General features: G+C 40.2%; 2 protein-coding genes across 2 annotated transcripts in view; one reads left to right on the top strand and one right to left on the bottom strand.

The window, feature by feature from the left end:
• LOC134552207 (unconventional myosin-X-like) overlaps positions 1 to 8,913 on the top strand; it is an 89,957-nt gene extending 81,044 nt beyond the window's left edge. The window contains exons 35-41 of the mRNA XM_063400670.1: positions 271 to 568; positions 1,836 to 2,043; positions 2,757 to 2,893; positions 3,054 to 3,177; positions 4,702 to 5,151; positions 5,897 to 6,088; positions 6,644 to 8,913. Coding sequence (XP_063256740.1) covers positions 271 to 568; positions 1,836 to 2,043; positions 2,757 to 2,893; positions 3,054 to 3,177; positions 4,702 to 5,151; positions 5,897 to 6,088; positions 6,644 to 6,757 — 1,523 coding nt within the window. The 3' untranslated portion in view covers positions 6,758 to 8,913. The remainder of the gene's footprint in view (positions 1 to 270; positions 569 to 1,835; positions 2,044 to 2,756; positions 2,894 to 3,053; positions 3,178 to 4,701; positions 5,152 to 5,896; positions 6,089 to 6,643) is intronic.
• A 3,820-nt stretch (positions 8,914 to 12,733) lies between these two features.
• Positions 12,734 to 25,261, bottom strand: part of LY75 (lymphocyte antigen 75) — a 46,208-nt gene continuing 33,680 nt past the window's right edge. The window contains exons 26-35 of the mRNA XM_063400669.1: positions 23,997 to 24,165; positions 22,712 to 22,873; positions 21,701 to 21,823; positions 21,072 to 21,266; positions 20,491 to 20,711; positions 19,244 to 19,418; positions 18,608 to 18,775; positions 17,274 to 17,396; positions 16,650 to 16,817; positions 12,734 to 15,635 (exon numbers count right to left, since the gene is read on the bottom strand). Of these exons, the coding sequence (XP_063256739.1) occupies positions 15,451 to 15,635; positions 16,650 to 16,817; positions 17,274 to 17,396; positions 18,608 to 18,775; positions 19,244 to 19,418; positions 20,491 to 20,711; positions 21,072 to 21,266; positions 21,701 to 21,823; positions 22,712 to 22,873; positions 23,997 to 24,165 (1,689 nt within the window). The 3' untranslated portion in view covers positions 12,734 to 15,450. The remainder of the gene's footprint in view (positions 15,636 to 16,649; positions 16,818 to 17,273; positions 17,397 to 18,607; positions 18,776 to 19,243; positions 19,419 to 20,490; positions 20,712 to 21,071; positions 21,267 to 21,700; positions 21,824 to 22,711; positions 22,874 to 23,996; positions 24,166 to 25,261) is intronic.

Here is a 25,261-nt window from a genome sequence, read left to right as displayed (position 1 = left end):
ACATTATTCTGCTTTTCTGCACAGTGTATCCAAAAATGGATTGGCAGTGGTGACAGATCAGATGCTGGCAAATACGAATTAAAACTGCATTTGAACATTTAGAGAGGAAGCATTAATGAACTTAAAGTATAAATTGAAGTTCAGGATATGAGCTAATGCTCAGGTTTCTGTTCTTCCGTGACAGACGAGTACAGTTGATTGTAGTGCTGCTGGGCCAGTAGAAAATGAGGGAAATGCTCACCTCTTGTCACCTTTGTGATTGTTCCCCAGTGCAACAAGAGAAGGGTTACAGCAGCTTACAGGATGAAGCAGTGAAGATCTTTAACTCCCTTCAGGAGATCGAGACAGTGTCTGACCCCATACCCATTATCCAAGGCATCCTGCAGACCTGCCATGATTTGAAGCCCCTCCGTGATGAAGTGTACTGTCAGCTCATCAAGCAAACCAACCACATGCCACATCCCAACAGTGCTGGGAACCTGCACCACTGGCAGCTGATGACCTGCATGAGCTGCACTTTCCTGCCCAGCAGAGGGATCCTGCGCTACCTCAAGTTCCACCTCCGAAGGTAAATGTCGCTTTTGTTTGCAGCTTGTTTCCTTTACTCTGCTGATCCTCCACTGCCTGTTGGAGTTGCCTGTCTCACCCTCCTGCTGTGCAAGCATCTTCCTGTGGTGTCCAGCCTCCTGCCTTTGCCCAGTTCTTACCACCAGCTGTTCTGTGTATTCAGACTCCCCCTTGCCACCCATCTGTTGTGTCCAAAGGGTGTGGAATGAATGTAAGTCACCCAGACAGAATACCAGGAGACTGTGTTGCAGTGGGTTTACAGCTGATGACCTGCTGCTTACTGATGTACATATAAACATTATCAACCTGCAGGAAATGTGAGGACTGTACTTTCATACTTATGGAAATATGTACTACCTTGCAGCTGGCACAGGCAAAAAGTGTACTATGAAGTGGGAGAGATACTTAAATCCAATTTATGATTTTTCAAGATTTGTTTAACTAAGCATGTAATGCTTGCAATTAGTATTTTTAATCTGTTTTAACCTCCCATTTCCATGAACTAAATAATTTATATTTCTTCCCAAGTCATCTTCAGCATCTAACGCAGCTTTACAAAGCAGTCTGCACTGGGCCTGATCTGCAGCTATGTAACCTTCCTCCATTCCTAATGATGAGAAAGATCAATAAAATCTATTTGATTCCTTCCAAGCTAGGAAAGAGTGAGATCAGATTTGTGTCAGTACTCCAAATAATCCATGGCCTGGGTCTAAGAGATGCAGAAACTCCATGTAGCCATTTCATTGTTTTATCACTGGAGTTGCAAATAATTTTATACTTAGATCTGCTGGCCTTGGAGGAAAGAGAACAATATACAGGCATCTGCTTTCTATCTTCTCAATTCGCAAACATACTGTAAAAGTGGCTCAAACACAGCCAGCAAATTAAAAACAAACAAACAAAAACCAACAAAAAGATACCCCAAACAAAAACATTAAGAATAAATGAAAAAAGTTGACATTTGATTTCACAGTTTTTATTCCCAGTTTTGTAAATTGAGATTGTCAGTCCTGCTGTCTTCAGCTGTCACTAAACTCCTGAAACTTTGAACTGCTTATTTCGTACATTGCTGAGAAATGCCCCTGAAGTGTCTTTCAAATGACAAGTAAAAGCAGATTGTATGGTTTAGGAAATGAGCTTGGTTTTTGTGTAGTTGCATTTGACATCAGCACCTCTACCAAACTCTTTACTTGCAGTTGTCTAATTTTTGGAGTAATGTGTTGTTCACTGTGTAATGTTTTTTTTTCTTTTCTTCTCTTTACAATTAGGGTAAAAGATCTCTTTCCAGACTCAGAAATAGACAGGTACGCACAGTTCATAAGTGATTCCCTGAAGAGAACAAAGACGAGGGAGTTTGTGCCCTCCCAGGAGGAAATACAGGCTCTTCTGACCCGTGAGGAGATGACCACGACAGTGTATTGCCATGGTGGTGGCTCCTGCAAAATAACCATCAACTCCCACACCAGCGCTGGGGAGGTAATGCATTAGTAGGATGTGTCTGCTCCTATTCCCCTTCATTTCCAGTTTCTTTTTTTTTTTTTTAATTACAATTCTTTTGCTATATCTTTGGGCAAAGTTCAGCTTATTCTACAAGGCCAGTGCCCAGGTTGTGGAGTATCACTTGAAAATTATGTTGCAAAATCTAAACACTTCTGGTGTTCAGCACTTTGTCTGTGTGGTGGTTTTGACCAAGGAAACTTGCTAAACACAGATTTCTGGACAATGAGAGATTCCAGTTCATAATGGAATCCTTCTGAGAGGGATATTCTACCAGTAGCTTAATCATTAGAAGGTCAGAAGCAGGATTCCAGGTTGCAGTAGTCACGTCTGTGAAAACATTAGGGCAGAACAGAGCAAAAAGTGGAATTGTTACTACAGGAACTGAGAATGTCATCATGACATCTGAATCCATTATGTGCCTATATCTTGTGCAGAATTCTAATTCCCCCATCCTCAAAAGGGTAGTGAAGACTGAAAACATTCAGAGAAGAAAAGGGTAATCAAATATATGTAATGACTTCATCGCAGGGAATGATCTTTTAGGGTTAGAATTCTTTAATCTGAAACCATGGCAAGTAAGGGAGAAATGTGATGGAGGTGCATGAATTGATAGGTGTCCTGAAGAGGTACTGATTGTTCCTTGTGAAAGGGGGAGTGATGCCCACTGTGTGGTGTGTGTGATTGTGCAGGTGGTTGAAAAGCTGATCCGGGGGTTGGCCATGGAGGACAGCCGGAACATGTTTGCGCTCTTTGAACACAATCAGCAGGTTGACCGTGCTGTGGAGAGCCGCGTGATTGTGGCTGACATCTTGGCCAAGTTTGAGAGGTAAAGGAATGTTTCATGAAACCTTTAATTTCTAGTTGGATGTAGCACTGGATTTCAGAATCCAGGGTTACCTTCAGATTGTGTTTTGCACTGTGGACATTCCAGTACCATGTTATTTCTCCTTACTGTTTTTTCCCTTCTCATTCTCTCTTCTTTACAGACTTGCTGGCTCTGAAGAAGAAGAGGAGGAAGGACAGTGGCAACTGTATTTTAAGCTTTATTGCTTCTTGGATATTGAGAATGTTCCCAAAGATGGTGTGGAATTTGCCTTCATGTTTGAGCAGGTAAGCTAACTCTGGGAGAATTGTTTGGTTTCCAGGGTGGCAAAGGCACACAAGAGGATACAGAAAAGTGGTTTACCTTTCATTAGATGTGGGAATGCTGGTTGTAGCAGAAGAATTTAGTGTGTTGGATTTTTGCCTGGATCTACTAAGCAGATCGACTGTGACGTTTTCTAGGGAAGATGAGTATTTGAACAAAAGCAAGAAAAATTAGCAAAGGCTTAAAAAAAGTTAAACACAAATGATAATATTTTTTGAAAGACTAAAAACTTGGTCTTTCATTTTAGAAGGCAGAGAAATTTGGGTAATGATTCAAGAGAACCATTAAAGGTAGCTGCTTGCAGAACATAAATGTAAAGAAAACTGGAAAATCTATCTATCTGCAAATCAGCTTGCAAGAACAGCACATCCTTGGGGTGTTACCAGAACTAACAATGAAACATCTTTTGGGCAGTTTCTTTTGATTAACAGAGAGGCACTAGAAGAGTACTGCAGACCAAGGGAAGGAGAATGTAGCTGACAATATTTATCTGCTGAGTAGTCTGTTATTTTTTTAAAATCACAGTACTCCATAGCACAATGATGCGGGCAGGATCAGAGATCACACTGGTATGAAAGAGCTTTGCAGCTGGGATGTAAAACGAAACCAACTGGAGCACCCAGCTGTGTGGTTCATCTCAGCTGTGTTACTTCTAATGAGCACTGACCTTGCCTCAGAAAATCACAGCTGTAGAAGATTACTGAATCTGTGTTAATGGCAGTGAGAGTCATGAAGACTGAAACTCACTGATAGTCAAATGGATGGCATGTACATCACTCAGGCAGTGGTTCCTTTCTTGAAATGAACATCAAGCATTGTTAGCTAGAGAGTGTCTAGAAAACAGTCAGGAGCACATGGTGCTCTGTGGGACCTCAGTTGTACCCAACTCCCTGTAGACAAGGCTTTCAGGCTACACAGCTTTAACTGGCAAAGAGGAGTAACAGTAGGAGAGTAGGTGTTACCCAGACATTAGATGGATGTGCAAAAAACCCCATTAATAGACTTCACAGAAAAACAATCAAAGGGAAGCAAGAAGATTGGTGGAGACATCAGGTGAAGGAGGAAGAGGTGGTGGGTGCTGTTGTGTAATGAAACTGAGGTTGAGAATCTTGAATTTATTATATATTACTCTGGTGTTGAATGTAAACTTCACATAGGAGCTGTAGCTGGTACAGCACAAAACCAAATTGCTTCAATTTAGTCTCTCCGATCTGTTCCAGACCTAAACAGTCCTCATTATAGGACTTCTGTACAGGATAGGAGCCCCTCAAAGATCTCTGTCCTGTTCAGGCTTGCAGGGAGGGTGTTCCCTCCCATATAAACCACCTGCAGACTTTGACATATCTATTACAATGTCTGCTCTGACCTCCTGAATTATGTCTACCCTGCTGGGATCAGCAGATGCAACAGGAATTTGTACATGGACCTAGATGTGAATAAAGTGTGCTTTTGCTTTCTAATGAGTTGGAGGGACATTTTGTTTGTAGGCTCACGAAAGCCTCATAGCCGGTCATTTTCCTGGGCCGGAGGACACTCTGCAGCGTCTGGCAGCTCTGCGCCTGCAGTATCTTCATGGAGATTATTCCAAAATAAGCTGGACCCTTGATGGAATCTACCCAGTTAACAGGCTGAAATCCAAAATACTGCACTCAACAAAGAGCAGCAGCAGTACCAGTCACACTCTGGAGAGGAGACGGACCAGCTTCCTTGAAGGGACATTGAAGCGTAGCTTCAAGACAGGGTCTGTAAAGAAGCAGAAGGTAGAAGAGGAGCAGATGATGGAGATGTGGGTTAAAGAAGAGCTTTCAGCTGCTCGGGCAAGCATAGCACAGAAATGGACCAAGCTGCAGGGGCTGTCCCAGCATCAGGCCATGGTGAAATACATGTCCATTGTAAAGGAGTGGCCAGGTTATGGGTCGACCCTCTTTGATGTTGAGGTGAGTGATTAATAAACTCCTAAACGCATAGCTGAGGAGAGGTATCAGTCTGCAAAACAGATAGAGCTGTGTGTGATAGAAGGGAATTTTGGGAACTGGATACATTTTGCCTTCGTAATCACAGTGAAAGCCTGCAGTACCACAGTACCCAAGAGTTATGACACACAGCATAGAGCAAGCATGGCAGGGCATCCTGGTAAATGAAGGGAGACACTTCAGAATAATGAAGTTCTGCCACTTTGGCAGAATAATGGTGGAATGGGGGAGAAGAGAAAGTGGTGGCTAGTGAAGGTCAAAGTGAAACAAACCTCTGGTGTTCTTGCCAGCAAAAAGTGCAATCCCGTTCTGTAGCAGTACAACAGAAACTGCACAGACTGGGGCAGGTACAGCGCTGTGCTAGAGTAGGAGGCCACAGTTCAGTTTTGCTGTTGCCGAGGTGGATCACCATGGGAAGTTGCTTACCTATAAATAAGAAGTGGAATATTGACTTGCTACATCACTTTAAAATGTGATGAGAGCTGTTCCCTATTACAATTATTTATTACTCAACTAGTATTTGACTCAGAGCTGTGTCACCTGAACCTTCACAACAGAGTGTCTCCAGCATAGATTCTGCAAGTACCCTGGTTTGTTCATTGAATTGAAATGTCCTATGAGAGCTAGAAACAGAGGGCTTTCTCTTGAATTGAAAATCATTTGATCCTCCACTGCATTTATGCAAAAGGTCATGTTTCTCTTTCTGCAGTGCAAGGAGGGTGGATTCCCCAATGATCTCTGGCTTGGCGTCAGCACAGAGAATGTGTCTGTCTACAAACGAGGAGATCCTAAACCACTAGAAACTTTCCAGTATGAGCACATTGTTTTCTTTGGAGCCCCACAGCCCAACACCTTCAAAATTACAGTGGATGAGAGAGAAATGTTCTTTGAAACCTCCCAGGTATGTGAAAGCACACAGCTGCTTCAGTTAAGCTTCAAGGAATAGACAGGTTTCTGTTCAAGAACTCTTGACTAATGGAGTACACAGCCAAGAGAAAATATGAAGGAAGCTTAATACTAAAGGACATGGTACCTCTTCTTGAATAGAGGGATGAACAAAAAAAATAGGCTGGTAGAAAATGAAGGAGGTTGATTGGTGTTCCAGTGAATCCAGAGTTTCCAGTTCTGCATGCTCTTCAGTTTGCGTGGTTTTTCTTCATTCCTTTCCAGTAGATGAATGGGGAGTTTCACAAACTTTAAAAAAAAAAAAAAGATTTAGTAGAATGGAAGTTTATTTTCTTTGAGCTAAAAATATTTTAAAGTGTTGCTACAGCAGAGCACAGACTTGACAAACCTTTCTCTTTTTTGCTGTCATGTTCACATTTAGTATTAACATGCAAAATTTATTGTGTCATGAATTTGGAGAAGGGGGATCTCTTTCAGCAAAATGTCCTGTATGCCTCAGTGCACTGAGGTTTTCAAAGTGCTTATGCTGTGTTGTGTGTTCTCTCCCCAGGTGGGCGAGATAATAAAGATCATGAAAGCATACATCAACATGATTGTGAAGAAACGCTGCAGTGTCAAATCAGCCACCAGTGTGGACAGTCATGCAAGCATCTGGACTAGGTGATACGGATGAACTGGCACTAGTTTAGTCATGGGTATTTGCAACTTGCCAGCACAAGTGTAGCAAAGATGTTTTTTAAGAATTCGACTGACTACTGTATATTTAAAACCTGAAGTGACAATTCTACAGTACCATAGGATTTGCACCTCTGCCCAAAGACATTAAACAGTTACAACTGTTGTTAAATACTAATGACCCAAAACTTGTTTTCCCCTTGCTTGTTTGATGAACAATATACCTGAAAGAAGCAAAGTCAGAAGCATCCTTCTCCTCCATGTCCTCTCTGCTGCTTTCACTATCACCTATCGTACTGGCAGAAAAATTTACAAGGATCATTTCTGCAGGACAGGAGACAGACTTAAGCTTCCTTAAGAATTTTGAACTTGCAGACATCTGGGATCATGTGATCACAGCATGGTCTGCTAAAAGAATATTTGTTTTATTTATTTTGCAAACAAATATAAATCACTGTGGGTTTGGGTGTTTTTTTCTTCAGGATATACTAATGATCTGATCTGGTCTTAAAAAGCCTTTGTATAATTGAAGCCAAGTGGTCCAACAGAGAGGTCAAACCCTACATGAGAGAGTATTAAACAAAGAAACAAATAAAAACACCCAAGGTGGTTGTTTACCTTCCAATAAAAGTTCACAGGTACATGACTGTAGAAAGCGGCACTTTCAGTTAAACTACTAAATACTCTAGTCTAGGAGAAAACCTCTGGGACTAGCACCACTGAAGTAGGCCATAAGGTGCCATTCTGGCATACTGCAAGCAGCACCTCTTGCATAAAAAATAAAGACTGCTGTTCCCTGTACAGCTCGGGAGGGGAGGTGGTTTTAGCAGCATTCCTGGAAGAGCTGCTCTTCACAAACTCCCAGTATTAGATGGAGGTTGGAGACTTATGGTGAGCAGCTTGTTTGCATTAAGATCCTTCTTTCTTTAGGGGGGATTTTAGGATGACTGAGGTCCCTGGACTTAGTTTTAAGTGAATTGTTTCCTACGGAGTGACTAGTTGCCTAGATAAATTGTTATAGGCAAGATTTTTACTTCCTCTGTACTACGGTAAACAAATACCAAATCCTTCATCCACCCTAACTTTTAACAAGAACTGCTCACATCACTGAAACTCCAGATCCCCATGCAGTCTCCTCGAGGTCCTTAGTCCTCAGCAGAACTTGAAAACAATGCTATTTTGCCAAAACAACTGCTTCTTGGAGGTTTTTATAGCTACCTGCAATTTGAAGAAGCAGAATTTTTTTCTTCTCCGTGAAAGATGACAGTCATCTTCAGTCTCTGACTGACAGAAAGTTGATTTGTTTAAAACAATATTCAATATCAGTCCCATCATAAATTAGTTGCATTAACAAACACAAAACCTGTTGGTGAGCCATTTTCCAGGACCCTTGTCTAGTCTTGGGGTCCTAGAATGCAAAGGCCCATTCTGTTTCTTACTGAAACTGCAGAGCTGTATGTAATGTGGGCTGCCTTCTACATTTAGAATTGGTTGTCTCCATTTCTGAAGTAGCAGCAGCTAAGGCCTGCTATGAAACAGAAATTGCATAGAAAAGTAGGGGTCAGTATGCAAAGGTTCCATTCCAATTCACCATCAGATTGTGCCATATCACTAATACTGTGTTGCAGAGCACTAGTTGTGAGGGTGACAGTACAAGAAGAAACACTGTACATACCCCCTGCTCCTCTGTCATTTCACTCCACTGCAGCATGTGCAAACACTCCTGCACTTGCTACACACGATCAGCTGAGGAGGGTGGCCACTGCTGTGCATCATCCCTTCAACTGGAGTTTGCCTTAAATAGCGTCACTGATGGATCCTACAGACACCCCCTTGCTGTGACAAGGCCGGGTCACAGCTGGGGGGGACCAGGAATGCAGAGGCCACCTGAGAAGCAACACTGTATACACTGCAGACACTGGCTCAATCTCTAATGTATCACACTAGGCTTGATTATCCCTGTCCTAACTCTGCACTAGCTCTGTGTTCTGGCTCTTGGGTTGCTGCAGGCAGCTTGAACCCACTTGAAACGTAACTCCCACTACTATTTGTTGTAATTTTGCTCATTTCTATTACAGAATTCCTTCTTCTGTCTTTTTTAATTTGTAACTGGCTTTACAAAGTTTAATAAATTATTGGATTGCACAGGCTGTATTCACTTACAGGCATTGTGTGCCCATGTTAAGGTGTTTACTCAGAGCTTAACACTCGGAAAAGCAGGCATCATTGGCGTGAGGATACAACAGCCCTTCCTCCCAGAAGCAAATTTTGGGGTCAATAGAAAATAGGTTGCTGCTACAGTGGGGAAGGTTTGTTAATTTCTGCTTTTCTCTCTGGGGCTGGGTCACACCTTTGGTCAGTGGGAGATGTCCCACTGGTTCTGAGACAGCAGAGCAAGGAATTAATTGTCTCCCAAGGCCCCCTCTGTGGGATCAGCTCCATACCTTCTCTTCAGCACCTCCAAAGTCACTAATAACAAAAAATCACTTCTGGATCAAATAAGTTACCGATTTGCACTTCCCACACAAGTGCATGGCCTGGCCATAGTGCTCACCTAAGAGCTTGTGTCACTGAAGTAAATTGGGACTGGGAGCATCTGAGCTGTCAGCAACACAAACCATCCCACTAGCAAACAAAAATTCCCTCAATCCATACACAGGTATGGAATCCAAGCAGTGATGCATAATCCCCATCATTATGCTTCCCTATGTACCTTGGTCAGATGGTCTGAGAACCTTGTGACCCTGGAGATTGGTCTATACAGTATCACTTCCAACTGTTCACAGATTCTTTTTTCTCCATCCTTATCTCCTTGCATAGATTTTACAGGTCTTTATTTGAGGCTGCAAATGCCTCTGCTTACTGCCAGCTAACCAGTCTCCTTTCTGGGCAGCTATTGAATTTCAGACTGCACTTGTTTCATTAATGCATCTCTATAAAGACAACAAACACGCACTGCTGCAGGTCCAGTATGACTACAACAATACACATAAATATATTTATCGAGTGGTAGCCATGAATAACAACCCAAAGCGGTGGCCAAATAAAAGCCTTCTCTGACTCCCTTTTTAAACGTCTGACCACCCTGTCAGTGTGACATGCAGTCCCTCTGGACACCACCCAGGTATTTCTGAAATAGTTAATTCAAGTTTGAATGCTCTGTTTATTTTACATTAACTAGTTTCATGACAATTTATAATCAGCACCTACACCATAAACGTGAAATGACTTATACACAAAGACACTGCCTCAGGTAAGTTGTTTCACAAGGTCATGTGTCTAGTTATTATTGGCTGTAAACTTGAAACACTTATTTGTGCCTGGTTTTAAAACACACAGCCTCTCCCTCTCTAGGCTGTGTATTGTATTATTACCCTGTGCCTTTGCTTCAAAGTAACATGCTCCCCTTGGGCCTTTAAGCAAATCTCACACATGAATTCCAGTCCCCTCTATAAAATATGATGGTATCCCACTACTAAATCAGTGGGATGGTAATTTACCAGGCCCTTGGCTCCTTTTTTTGACTGTTCATTCCTAATGCACAGCTGGCTCACACCTTGGCCCCATTGCCGAGGTGAAGGCCGGTGGCTGGAGTGCCAGTGCCAGTCCCTTAGCTCAGCGCTGCTCCTGCACCGCTGTGACACCCAGCTGCACCCAGAGGAGTCTGTCACACCGAGCACCCAGACTCTGCCACCCTGTTCAGGTCTGAATGCAGCCCAGAGCAAACATGTCAGGTGGCTGATTCCTGGTTCCGGCCAGACATTTGCTACCCAGCCAGCTACAGAACAGAGCTCTGGTGTTCCAGAGCCCAGCTCCACCTCCTGCCCAACTGCACCCAGGGACACGTCTGGGGCCCCTCAGCCCTCAGGCACTGGCTCCAGGCCTTCCCCAAATCGCTGTGAGGGCTCAGGATTACCAACACAAACACGCTCTTCTGTAAGAGCAAACACAAATCCTGAGTGACTAAATAGTGACAGCCTTCTAAGATAAGCTTAGTTGGCTCTGTATTGCATTAGACTAAGGGCATAGTTTTTGCAGGGCCACTGATGAGGCACACCCATTAACAGGAGCAACTTACCTGTCTTGTTCCTTTCTTCTGTTGCAGTGTGAGGTTGAAGGCAACTCAGCTGCCTGATGTGGGCTACAAAGGCGCCGAATCTGCATGGGCAGAGATACCCTGGTTGAAGAAGGTGTGGAGAGGGCAGGAAGTGGAAGCTGGGAGAAAGGGAGGAGGGAAGTGGCTGTTGTCCACAGCAAACTCCCTGTTGTTGTGTTGTGAGTACTTGGGCCAGGGTCAAGAACTGCTGAGCTGCTCTCAGCTTTCTTGCTTGCAGAGGAGGAGGACAGACCCACCCTGCCAAGGCTGTGGTGTCCTGCTGCTACAGGAGGTTCCAGCTGTCCACAGTGGCTGTTGCAGCCCCTTCCCTACAGCCCACAGCAGTGTTGTGGGGCTGTTGGCAGTGCTCATCCCACATATTTCAGCCTTGTGGCTGCTGCTTCATAGAGGAAATGGTGCTCTCTGGTCCCCTTTCCTGGCAGCTTGCAGTGGTGCAAGGCTGCCTGGTTGGATCTTGTGTCTATGGTGGTGTGTTCTCCATCCGGTGGCTTAACAGTCAATGCTGCAAAGCAGGTATGAGAGACGAGAGGTACAAAGAAGAACGGTGTCCACAGGAGACAACAAAAGACGGAATTTCGGAAACCCAGTCTTTTTCCTCAAAGCAGCTCACGATGCAAGCCCTGGGCAAATGTGACTTCCCATTATCCACCACATTTATAATTCACACTCTCATTTAACACAAGATGCTCTTCAAATACTCAGATAATGTTTATGAAAAAAAGACATTTCAATGAGAGTTCAGTTGCTAATGGTGATGACATTCAATCGTGTATTTGTAAAACCAACTCAACCCACTACTTTGTAAGTTTAATTCAAATATGCATATAAGGCTTGTTAGCTTTAACGAAGTATAAGCAATATGGTTTTGTACAATTACCTGCTCTGAATAATCTCCTAAAAGGGAACATGAAACATGGCATTTGAAAAGATTAGTTTTATAGAAAGCAGAAGTACTCTTACTAGCTGTATGAGTGTCCCAAGACACAGCATGCAGAAAAATATCTCTGTTCTCATTTGTTCTATCAAAAATAGGTAAGAGGCCAGCATAATTCAGGAAACACATTTTGAAATAATTATTTTGTATTGCTGGAACCCACTTTTTAAGAAGTCACCTTGGAGTAAATTACTCTATTTATGCTGAAAAGTAGCAAAACAAAGAATGGTTGTACTTTTTGTCATTATAGTCCCTTCTGCACTAGTAAAGAGAAATCCATAAGGACTTACAGTCTGTGTTGCAGTACTGTGTCATCACAATAAAAACCTGATCTGGTATCCTCCACTATCCCAATAAATCTTAAAATCTTAGTTACTGACAGGTATTACGATAGAGTGTACAGGAGTTTTCAGTATGCAAATACCATTGCTGTGGTTTAGCCATAAAGAATATACTCAAAATAACAGTATTTTCTAAGAGCATTTATGCTCTGCACCATTTTTTAAAAGTTAATTTACTATTAACAGAATACTCCCCCTCTAGTACTTTGTCAACTCTCATTGTAAAATTCCAGAACTAAATGGGAAACGTCCATTAGACTGACAACTGAATTTTACTCTCCAGTAAGGGATCTGTTTTTCCTAAGCTTAGTTCTTTAATATTGCTCACAGGTCTTGTGTTAAAACTGTGCAGTGTCTGTTCAGTTTGGTCAACAAGAACTTTATGTACTTCTTGACAACAGAATAAACTTGACTTATCCTTAGAAGCCTAGGTGTTAGATATCCCACTGCGCTCCATACACACAGCAGCAGCAGATACATGAAGGGCCCAAATAGCAGTTCCAACTTGTAGCAACAGAAATTGTAATGTTTGGTCTCCATTTATTTGCAGCCACACCAAAAAAGAAAAACCACTAGCAGGCCATGAAATTTACTTACTCCTTTCAAAAATGTTTACATGTATGACATATGTCCAAAGCAACAAGCAGATGGTGCATTTGGTTTTAAGGGAAAAACACTGAGAAGTACAACAAAAGCATCAAGCCCAAAGGGTGCTCATGCATAAAGACTTGTTGATTTCTATATCAATTAAGTTACTGATGCAAAAACACTTTTAAAATAAAAATGCTGGCTGGTGTAGTGGCAGATGTGGATTAACCTTCTCATGACCCAGAGTCTTGCAAGAACTGGGCAAAATTCAGGAAGAGGAACTGAAGTTGTACACCTTTTGCCTAAAGCTACCACAGCTGGCAGCCAGGCTGTGCTCTGGGATGAAGGAGTTTTAGGATGCCTTCTCAACTCCACTGCTCTGGGACCTGGCAAAGCATTTCTCTGCTGCCGTTTCCTTGTGCATCACCTTCAGTTTTAAGATTAATGTTGGTGAAGCAGATGACCTCATTAGTCATCTTGCACAATAGGATGTTTCTCCCAGCAAGCCATTACTGGAGCTAAAAATAACACTGCCCTTTGACCAGCAGTCAGAGATTTTGGACATCTGGAATTCAGAGCTCAGACATCACTTAAAATGAATACATCTCATGCTTTAACTGCACGTGTTACTTGGTGGGAACTAGTTTAACTTTGCCTGTATTTTAAGAGGCATTATGGAGGGAACCTTTTTACACTGCCTTGATTTGGGCCTCCAGGTGCTAATGAACTACACCCTGATTAGAACAAAAAGGAACAGAGGAATGTTCCCTGTGCAAGCCTGAAGAAGCTTGAAAAAAGCTAGGCATAACTAAGTTTTCAGCTGCAAAAAGAAAATTACTGGCATTCTTTTTAAATACTTCAAAGCTATGCATTACCCCTGAAGTTTTCTTACTGTGGTAACATACACTTACTGGCTTTAATTCTGATCACAGCCCCTGCGCTGTGCTTTTTTACCCAGTGATTAATGACCCATACCTTAACTCTGAGAACTGCTTCCATGGAAATAAAACCAGGGTAAGCAGTTCAGTGTTTTATTTAACTTTATTCTTTCAATAACAATACTGCCAAATAATCTTCCTGTGTATTTCAAATGAAGTGGGTTATTCACCTGCACTAAGCCATAGTGCTTATGCAAAAAGGAATCACCAGTGATTAGACAACTTGGGTGTGTTGAAACAAACGTGAGAAATGGGGCCTGAAAAAAATATTTACATCATTTATAAGAATATACATTTTTTAATAAAAAGTATATATCTTTTTTTGTTGAATTAGGATCTCACTACTAATTTCCACTTTCCATTTCAGAGTCACAACTAAAAATGCTCAGAGTATAAACATCTATAAAACTAGTAAATCTCAAAACATGGAATCTTGTAAATAATTTCCCCACTTATTACCGTAGTTAGAAAAAGACAATAGCCAACATTTTTTCTAGTCCATTAAGTTAGAAGTCATTTGGCAAAGCACTTAGGCATATAAGCTAAACCAGAAGACATCAGGAACCAGACTTAGCAATGTCTCAAACACTTCTCATACCAGGGTAGGTTAAAGAATGAGAGTTATTTTCATTGTAACTACATTTTCTACAAATTATCTCAGGAAAAGCAAATGTTCACAATTGTGCCCAAAGTACCAAACAAACAACAAAAGTGCTTTCTTCTTTGATAAGCAAACTACCACAATGGCTCCTTTACTGTGCCCCTTCAGGCTGCTCTTTTAACAGGCTCGAAGTGGTATCTATGAGGAGTTCTCTACTTCTCAACACAAATGATAAACACTCCCTTATCAAAATAGTGCAAACAGGAACAAAGAAAAGTGCCATCAATGTAAGTAAACTGCAGGAAAAGAAGGCAGTTGAACACTGTGACCTTGCTCTGCTGCTTCAGAGAAATCAGTAGTACTCTTCTCAGCACACCAGGCCAATGTATTCCTATTTACCACCACATGCAGAATGGATTTGGTCTTTGGCATACCCATAAAATTCATTCTTCATAAAACTAAATGCACCTGTTCTTTGTACTGTGCATTCAAGAAAATCAAAAGACTTCTTCAAAACAAGAATTTATCAAATCACAGAGTAATTAATATATACAACTCTGTCTTCTATTTTTCCCTTTATAGCATTCTTTGGAGTGCATAGGAAAGGCTACAGTAACACATCACGTAAAAAAATCAAGTTTAAGTTTTATGAAAAATACTCAAGTATTTTTAGCATTTATGTACACAAGTTTGTTTACCATATAACCTCAGTCTTTCCTTAGACATCTATCTTGTTTCTTGGACAGATGACACATTTCACCTATAAAGTTATAGGTTGTTAACTATAAAATTAGGCATTTAATCCTCATATAAATAAGAGTATTGGGAGAAGTCATTTGAAAGTGTATTCTTTAAAGTGATGTTCCATGAAGTACTGTTGGCATTAATTTGTTCCATCAAAAATTCCAGTAAAGAGAGATAATACCATAAATTAAAAAATACAACAGAATTCTAAACACCTTGCATCTTAAAAGGCTGAGGCCAAATGTAAAGAATTACCATAAAATTGAATAAAAATTGCACTTGTATATGAACAAACTAATTTTAGCCCCCATTAATAACCTTGTTACTTTTCCAAAAAGAAGTACTAAAACATCAAGTAGCTCATTTCTTATGGCTTCACACAGTGAAGTTCACGCTTAAACTGATCAGAAGGCTGTTTTTCAATAGCTATCTTTCGTGAACATATCATCAGTTTCATCATCGTTCATCCCTCTTTGATAGCGTACGGCAGAGAAGGCACTCCAGTGAAGACGCTTCTTTTTGTACAGGTACCATACCAGTCCAGCAATCAAAACCAAGGTAATTAGCAGGGCAAATGCTACAGCCACACCGGTATGATTAGAACCTGAAACAGAACAAAAGACCAATAACTATTATTTAAAAGTTTTGGCAAGAATATTTTGTCACAGGGTTGATGCTTTGATAGCTACAGGGTAATGCTGCACTGTTAGCTCAAGTCAAGGCAAACTGCTTCCTATTAAGTCTTCATTTCATCACATGGGAAGTTAGATGCTGATTCATGCAAGAATGCATTAGCTTATTTTTTATCATTTTGTTGTTAATTTACTAATATTTAGGTTGGAAGGGACCTCTGGAGTTCAAAAACACCTACTTGCAAAGGCTGCACTCCTTTAGAGGTTTGTATACTTCATAAATCTAATGAGATCCTACGCTCTTGGAAGGGAAGGTAATTATACTGCCTTCAGACTGAAAAGATCTTGTTGAGGTCTTCCTTAGTGGCACAAAGTGTAATCTATTCCTGCATTTCCACTTCAGTGAAAATGTATACAAAATCAGAAAGGTTCCACTGCTGCTCAGAACTTGCTTGTTTAATGCTCAGTTAACTGCTTGCTTTCTTGTACAAAGCCAAGGAGGAGGGAGTCAAGGCCTGGGTCTTTTTCTGGAGCTATGGGGTGACACTTCAGAAGCCTCCCCAAGACTGAAAACACAATGTGGAGTATCTGCTTACTTGTAAGAGATGTACTTACTCTGTCCATCTCTTACAAGCAGAACTCTTTCTGATCCCACCTACACAAACTCACCCATGACAGGATACCCTGTGGTAAGAAGCAATAGCAACTACTCTCCACTTTCTGGACATTGCAGTTCTCTTCCTTACAGACTGAGTGGATAGTGAAAGCCAGGAGAAGTAAATTCCTAGACAGTTTGTCTCTGAATGCATTTTTATGGCTGCACAACAACAGAAGACTCTTGCTTAGGCAGAGGTAGTTGACGGGTTCTTTTGAATTGAAGTGAATTGCACTTCCATTATCTCAACACAGACTTTATCCAATGAATCAGGCATTCCTGAAAACAGTCTCTACAAAATTAAGTCTCTGCTAAAACAATGCTTCCGTACCTAAAGGAGCTTTACAAACCACTCTGCTTCGACTATGTGCACAGTCAACCTTGGACCACCTGCCAGTTGTGGACAGGATAACACTGCATTTTTCATTGGCCTCTGCAGTTTTGTTCTCCCAGTTGACATAATTAACTGATGAGCCATCCAGCCAGTTCAGGGACCGTCCTGTTGAAACAAACATTACTTAGTCTAGATCACCAATAATTCCTGTAATGCTACATAGTGTCAGTCACAATCTGTTGATTTCTTAACACTGCTAAAAAGAAAAGGGCTAACTATCCATCCCATATATTAAAAGCAGTGAGTATGAACACACAATGTTTAGCCAACCCTCTTCTCTAGACCTTTAGCAACTGATGCACTTGCATCAAGCATTAGGCAGTAATAAGCGAGGTGGGAAAAATTAGTTTCAGTGACTCCTGATTACCCTAACTGTGCAACAGGAAGAGACTTCACTACAGTTAAGTCCAAAGTGCTTTAAAATATTAAGTAACAGATTCCAACCTCAAGTAGAAGTTACTGTAGGCTACCAACACTACATAATTGTTCTTGTTTGAGGATTTATGCATTGATATTTACAATATGAAACATTCATGCTCATACATTGTTGCTACTTCTTACCCTTAAAGCTCTGATCCAGGCCAAGCCATACATTCTTGGTGATGAGATCATGTTCCTTTATGTGTGTTCTCACAAATGCATTTTCTTCAGCATCCACTATAGTCAGAAGGGTTGCTGATGGATCTAAAGGGCAGAGGAAACCAGTCAGAATTGCAACTTACATAATTTTTATGATGCTGGTACACTGAGTTTTCTGTGGGAACAATTACTATGGGAAAGGATTTGCTGATCTGGGGTTGTAAAACGAGTTAAGAACAACCTTCAGAATAAAGACATGAACCTCCCATCCCCTAAAACACAGCATGTTTTTGAGATGGCTTCAGATGTCTGATTATTCTAGCAGGTTACACAGAATAAAATGGGAGCAAACTTACTGCAGCTGCAGACTACATACAGGGAAGATAGCAAGAGAGATGCCTGTTGAGAGCTGCTAGTCTTGCCCAAGGAATAGGCTTTCAAAAATACAGTTGAACAAAAGCTCAGCATTTTGCTGAGTCAAGTTAATTTCTAAATCAATCCCCCCACTGTGCCTCAGGTTTTTATGTACAGTGATAAAGGAGTAAGAGGGAGGAAAGAGCATGCTGGAGAGGCATGCTCAGAGTGCATCCAACCACTGCAATTATATATAAATATAAGCCAGATGCTTTCTCTTTCAACCACCAGACCAAATTGGACTCAACAGCAAACTTCATCCAGGACTGGTTTTTTAGATCCTAAATAGTGAGTCCAATGTCACACCATAAGATACTTCCACAAAAGAAAGTTATGACAGTCACTAACTTCTAACATTAGGGTGATTAAAACTTCTGTACATGAAACTGATTAACACTGTCTCTGCAATACAATTTGCCATGCAGCTCAGCAAAGACAGAAAACCCATTAATTTGACATAAAATTAAGATTTTTACATGCCTTAGGATCTATAACATACATGCTCTTTGAACCATTTGATAGGTTAGCAAGCTGCCTATTAGCAAGCAGCTACAGCAAAGATAAAATAAGAAAGCCCTACCAACAGCACTAACTTGCCATGCAGGTAAAATGTTTTCCTCCAAACTGTAAGCATTAAGTTTCTGAATCTTCTACAACTGGCTACCTGCATTTTATCTGCCAATACCTGTGTGCCAAATGATCTGTTGCACGCTGCAGTGTTTTATTAAGAATTTTCATCAGATGTTCAAAGATAAAGCTTGCTATTGCCTTTCCTAAACTAAAGGAGCATAAAATGGCAAAGCCAAAGTATAAGCAGCATAAGATTTTTAGGTTGTTTGGTTTCATTTCTTCTCAAATATTATTTATTACAAGTTGTAATGGGATAAAGAGTGTAAACCTACTCAGCTTCTGGCAGATTCTCTTAGCCTCTTCCACGTTATACACAGAAAAATTGTAGAATGCCATGTCAAAGGCGTAACAGTGATCCCTGTACTGTTCCCACTGCAGGGAGCCACTGCTCTGCGGGCATCCAGAGGCTCTGCTCGCTTGCTTTGGCTCTAATTTTCTCTCTGAAAAGACAAAGAAATTGTTATTTCTGCTGCAGCAGTTAGTGCACTGTCTCTGGAATAACAGGACAATAAGTATTAACAAGAGCTACTACTCCTACCAAAACCCACTATTCACTTAGCTTACATTCCTCCTTCTTGTGTCATGTACGAATTTATTTAAAAATGAGCATAAGACAAATCCCAAAGGCTTGGGAACAATTTTTTATTGCTTTTTTTGTGGGGTTATATATAAGATACATAGATTTGATATTCCTGTCACAGGTGATCAAGAAGTAACCAGATTTGATTTAGGTTTTCATCACTGGAATGATGAGAATTTATCTCCCTGAAGTATTAAAAAGTGTTTTATGATTCCTGATAGAAAACTCTTCTTAAAAAGGGAACTGTGTGCAGTATTTCAACCTTCATTTCTGCTTCTAAATACAACATGTAAAAACAGCTACACAAAATCTTAAAAATAACACTTACTGTTTGGAGGGCTATAGCAAATGGCACCTTCAGCAACATTTGTACATTTTGTACGGTTCCAAAATCCTTTAGTATCCAACAGAACGCAGTTCTCAGTAGTATTTGAGTTTTCCAGTTCCCAGGGATAGTAGTCAAAGTCACTTCCATCTGACCATTCAAAATTAGCTTTACTTCCCTAATCAAAAAAAATAAAAAAAATGCAACTTTTAAACCACATATGACTGTGTTTTAAATGTCATCCATCATGAATTAAGTTATGTAGCAATATTTGTAGAGTGATGAATTAAAGAGCAGGTGGTCTCATCAAAATTCACAGCAAATAAACGTACAATATAGTTTGCATTTTCTTAATATAGAAATTTTTATTATTTGAGGGAACTGAGAAAGGACAGCATGTTCACAAGTTTAAGCCTGCAATGTGCCTGTTTTATCCTGTGAAGAACATTTTACTTAGTTCCACCCTGCTGTTTCATTGAAGCAATCTGCCTTCCCTGCTATGAACATAGTGGATACTAATGCCAAATTGAGATGGCCTCAGTGAGCAAAACTGGGCAGCTCAGGCATGGTTTGCAGTGCTAGCTCCTACTCCAGATACACTCCTGGAAACCCACGCCAGTGAGGAGCCAGCTGTGAGGGACTCATGCACAGGTATGCACAGCAATGACACACCTCTACAGAGGAGTACTCCTGCCAACTAACTACCATCACCAGGTCTGGCAATTGGTGAGGGGAGCAGGCTCAGGGCCACAGGCTTTTGGCTCCACTGTAAAGCAGATAGAGGAGGAGGAAGATCTGCAGCTGCCTCCTGCTATTGTGTTTCCTGGGAGAATAGACACTGAACTTACTGAGGGCCAGTTCCTGAACTGCTCTGGAGAGCCAGTCCTGACCTCAACTAAGCAGGTTCCACACAGCCTTGTCTGTCTCTTATTTGCTAATGAAATCTGATTCTACAGAGGGCCATAAAGTCTGCAGCCTCTAGGGGTAGCTCTGCAGATCACGCTTCCTTGTGCTGCAAGGAATGATTTGAGAACACAGTATTATCTTAAACCGTCAGGTATTAGGAAGAAATATCTTAGCGTGCCTACATTCACCAAAATTTAATATTAACACATTACACATGGTAGAAAATATACTATATGGAAAAGAGATTCTAATGAACCAGAAAAAAAAATCTGAAAATATTTCTTATCTTGTCCAAAATATTATTTACAGATCTTTTACTGACATCCCCAACAGTATATACTTACATCATGAATCGACAACCCAAGCCACAGAGGATAACCATCCTGTTTGACAATATCTTCTAGAAATAACTGTTCTGATTCACTGTGTACGCTCGCTAAATCACTGTTGTTTTGTTGGCACAGTCTCAATGCCTCATACCACGTTAATTTTTTCTGAAGGATCCTGTATGTTCTGTTTCCATGTGGAATAGTGTCGGGCAATGGAGGCTTGTGCTGTTGATGTCCTATTTCAAAGAATGAAAAGTTAAGTTTTGTGCATTTCTTTCATGTTACTAGGAAGAATACAGAAAGCATTAAAATCCATCGGTATCACTGTAACTCAAGCATTAGAGTGCTCAGTACAAGCCACTTCCATCAAGTTTACTTTTGCTGCTTGGAACACTGAGTTTAGCAGTTGCTGGATGAGCACAGCAAACACCTTTCTCCTGATCAGAGTACTGCAGCAGTGATGCAGACTGATCAGGTGACCCCAGAGGCTCAGGACAGCTGTGCCATGTGTTTCACTAGGAGCAAAACCAAAGCCTTATTCAGCAGGAGCCATGATTTAAATTATGACCTTCATCCAACACTCCAATACTACTCACCCCTTTCGATTTTACAGGCGAGAATACTGTACATGTTGTAGTGATTAGCATGCCAACTTTGAGAATAATTATAAATATCCCAAAATCCATCAAGATGTACACCAGCAAAAAAACTGTTCTTATTTATGATAGGTCTTCCCAGCCTCCAGTTATTGTAACTCAGATGAGTTTCATCATACCACTTGAGAACTTTATCTGTGGAAAACATTGCATATTTATTAAACCACTGGCATTATGTCTACAAATACCATTTAACTTTTAATGTATTTGTGATATTAACAGATGTTCACTCTGGAAAAAATGCTAGGACACTGCAAGTTACTCTAAATCAGTTCCATATACAATGCAAAATATGTTAGCATTACTCATCCTGGCCACTTTAAGTCCTGCTTTGGAGGGAAATCAAATTTAGACTGAACAGAACATATTGGATCTAATTATCAGTCAAACAGAGAATATGTCAGGTTATTTTCTTCTAGAAGGTAAGTACAAATATAAATCATTGTTACAGGTTTGTATTCACTTAGACTTTAATTATAAACTGAAACATGCAAGAAACATGCACTTAATGCTGCAAATTTTGTCTCCAATCCAGTTACTAAGAAAAAAACCAAACCCTTAAATCTTACCACTGTCATCATAAATCACCCCCAGCCAGACCCACAGAGCCAGACCGCTGAATGAATGGAGCTGCTCAGTAACAAAGTTATTCTCCTCTTCATCTCGAACACTCAGAACAAACGCTTCAGGGTCTGTTGAAAATTTTTTTACATTACTTTCTTATAAATTCACCTTTAAGTAAAAAATAAACATTCTTTTTCTATTACTGTTAACAGTTATTACAGACAGGTTAACATCTGTAAAGGCCATATCTTTATAATATAAATAATTGAACAGTGCAAAACCAATTTTCAAATGTATTGTCAACTGAACTATCTCTGGTTTTGTGGATAAGTGAAAGATTCCAGCTCCAGAATTTTTATTTATTCTCTGCACAGAACATAAAAATACCAGCAAACTTTCATGATTTGCTTGAACTGCCTTAGTAGACAAACAGTATTATGAAAAAGATTGAATTGAAATCAGTTCACAAAAAAATATAATTAACTTTTGGAAAGATGAATGTCTGAAGGTTTAATAAAAGAGGAAAGCTGTTCCTAAGGTTCTATGTTATTCAGGATAGACCAAAAACGTCCATGTGCTTTTCTGTTTATTTACTTTGTTCACCTAAGTGTTCCACACAGCAAAGCTGGAGGCAGCAGGAAACCAGGAAGTAAATGTAACTGTAAAGCCAGAACGTTGCCAAGGGTATAACAATTACCCAAACTACTTAAAACTGGCATATCATAATAAAAACCCCAACCAAACACAAAAACCTTGCCATGTTTCAGAGATCTCAGAGTCCAGTAGCTCCAAGCTGCCTCTTTCTTCAGTTCTCCTCTCCAAGCTCTGGCACTTTTTATCAGAGTAGTGCAAGGGCAAACAGCATCAGGCAGTGCAACACCACTGCATGACTGCTGCAGCCTTCCTCAACATGCACTCTGCTGTCTGTCACTGCAGGACAGTGACTCACATCTAACACTCATCTCCCTCAGGCTGATCTAAGTCCAGAAATACCTGCAGTATGACAAAGTACTTACTCATGTTCCTGCATAAATGATGAGCTTCGTGAGGCCTCAGTTCTCTCCATCTATTTTTTGTTATCATAAAAGTGTAACAATTGTTTCTAAATGATATCCAGGGTGTATTTTTAATCTTATGTGGGCACTTCACTTGTGTAGCTTGTTCTTTTTCAGTCTTTTCTAAAAAAAGACAAGACAACATCAGGACATGAATTACTAATAACACCACCTGACCTGGCATCCTGCAAACCACTTAAAAACATGTAAGATAAATTAAGTTGTCATCCTTTTAATGTGTTGTTTTCAGTTTCCTCATGATGGTGATTTTTTTAAAGTAACAAAACCAGCTCTACTAAAGAATACAGACACTTGCCAGTTTTCAGTTATTTTAAATAGGTTTAAAAATAAAATTCCTACATAAAAGTGCTAAGTGTAGGCCAATAACTAAAAGCTCTTAATTCCTCTTGTGCAAGGCAGATCACTGCAATAAATAAGCTACTTCACAGCTAGCAACACATCTTAGTTCTGTGGCTTTATCTAATACTTGAGAAATCAGAAAGGCTCTTCCTGCAGTTTCCTGGCTTGTAAGCACAAAACAGTTAATGATATCGTAACACCACACTTTACTGTGACTCAGGCTGTACAATGGCTTGTGTCCCCTCACAGAATAAAACCAAAACAAATCATAATGGTCTCACAGGGAAGAAATCTGTGATAATCTGTTAGAAAAATCTTTTTCTGACAGACACATAACTAGCAGAGCTCTTTCTTGGAAATAAAAAAAAACCCTTATCCTACTATATCCCTGTCTTGTTATAATTAGTAGCCATTTAAAAGGGTTTTGTGAACTTCAGATGACGTTAATTTTCAATTCAGTGTCTACCTTCCACTTTCTTCTCCATATAGCCATGTGCCTTCTCCCTGTAGAAGAATTCCATGTCTGAACAGATTTCAGGAGGTCCCAGTATTAAGATGGAGATAGTACAAATATCTTTATCTTCTCCCACAGACAAGTGGGAGAGATTAGAATGCAACAATCTTAGAGAAGCAGTGTAAAGATGGAATCAGTTGGCAATAGGGGTACTGACCCAATGCATCCATGCTGAATTTATTTCTAAGGTACAATTAGATTAAGACCAACAGGTACATACTCCCCATTTTGAAGCCATTTTTTTTTAATGGCATAGAAATCAGAGGAAAAGTCAGTTTTAAAAAGCTGCAATTTTGAAGTTACAAGCTGGAAACACTGAATACATTTCATAATAAAAGTCAATTTTTATAAAAATTATGGTAGTATACATACTTTCTGATGCATAGCAAATAGCACCTCGATTTTCAGAGGAACAGTCAGAGGTTCTCCAGAAGCCATCAGTATCCAAAAACACACATTCCTCGTTTGTTTCTTCATAGTCTTCAGACCAGCGACTAAAACTCACATGTTTCCCATCCAGCCAGCCATAATGTTTTCCACCCTAGCATTATTTAAGCAAAAGGGATGAGCTTACATAGTAAAAAAAATGTAATGGGCAGAAAATTATATGATAATATATTCACACTGGCTAGACATTTTCTCTGATGAGAACTGTAATTGTTCCACTGCCCTTGTGAGCTGATTTCCTGCTCACAATATAACAAGCTTTGTTATTTTATGTTCTGCAGTTGCAAAGATACAATTTAGCTGAATGGCAAATTATCCAAAGATGATGTTTCACTACTGCACTTAGGGAGGAAAGCCTAGCAATGGCATGTCCAAATTGCATCATCTGCATCTGCAAAGCAATGGTGGATATAATCTCCTGGTCTTGGAGAACTGGTAATAACTGAGAACAAAGTCCAGTCTCAGTTACTCCATACTGAGTTGAAAGTAATCTATCAAATACTTAATTGATTTAATACATCAGATTTGTTCCTGCCATGGAGGATGCAGGAAGAAAAAACCCACATACAAGCAGCATGCTATCCTTTAAAAATCTTAGATCTGAAAGTCTTTGGGAAATCCTACTACTTTTGTGTAATTTATCTTGTATCTTTCTTCTGTGTCTGATTTCAGCACTGGAGTAACAAGTTCTGTTGATCAGTTGCATTATAATTTCCTTTCATGTGACATTTTAATTGTGCCCAAAACGAAACATTTGATCATCACTTAGAGATAAAAAAAAATCAAAAAAGACAGGAAAATAAGTTGTCTGGTTTCCCCATTTTCACTAAGATGAAATGGTTATTTCCTTTAAAATTTTAAAAATATTCTTGATAAAGTATATACTCCAACTTCTCTCTTCCCTTGCTTTGCTAAAGCATTCAGTAGCCCAGAACTGACAATAGGAGAAAATAACACCACAGTGCTGAGTGAGCGCCACCATACTTTGTGGGTAAGGCACCTCTAAAAAAATTCTTTTTTTCTTGCAATTATCTCTAGACTGATGTGCTTGACAAAAAAGATAAACCTTGCCAGCAAGTCCAAGCCATCCCATTAACACCTGAGAGAGCTCTCAGTCCACAATAAAGATTTTCAAGTGGTCCTCTAGCTAATAAAAAAGCAGCACTTCCTGCATTATTTCAAAATTTTTT

Source organism: Prinia subflava, chromosome 6 (assembly GCF_021018805.1).
Source record: "Prinia subflava isolate CZ2003 ecotype Zambia chromosome 6, Cam_Psub_1.2, whole genome shotgun sequence".
NCBI lineage: Eukaryota > Metazoa > Chordata > Aves > Passeriformes > Cisticolidae > Prinia > Prinia subflava.
The sequence above is the reverse complement of the archived record's forward strand: the minus strand, read 5'-3'. Positions and strand labels throughout refer to the sequence as shown.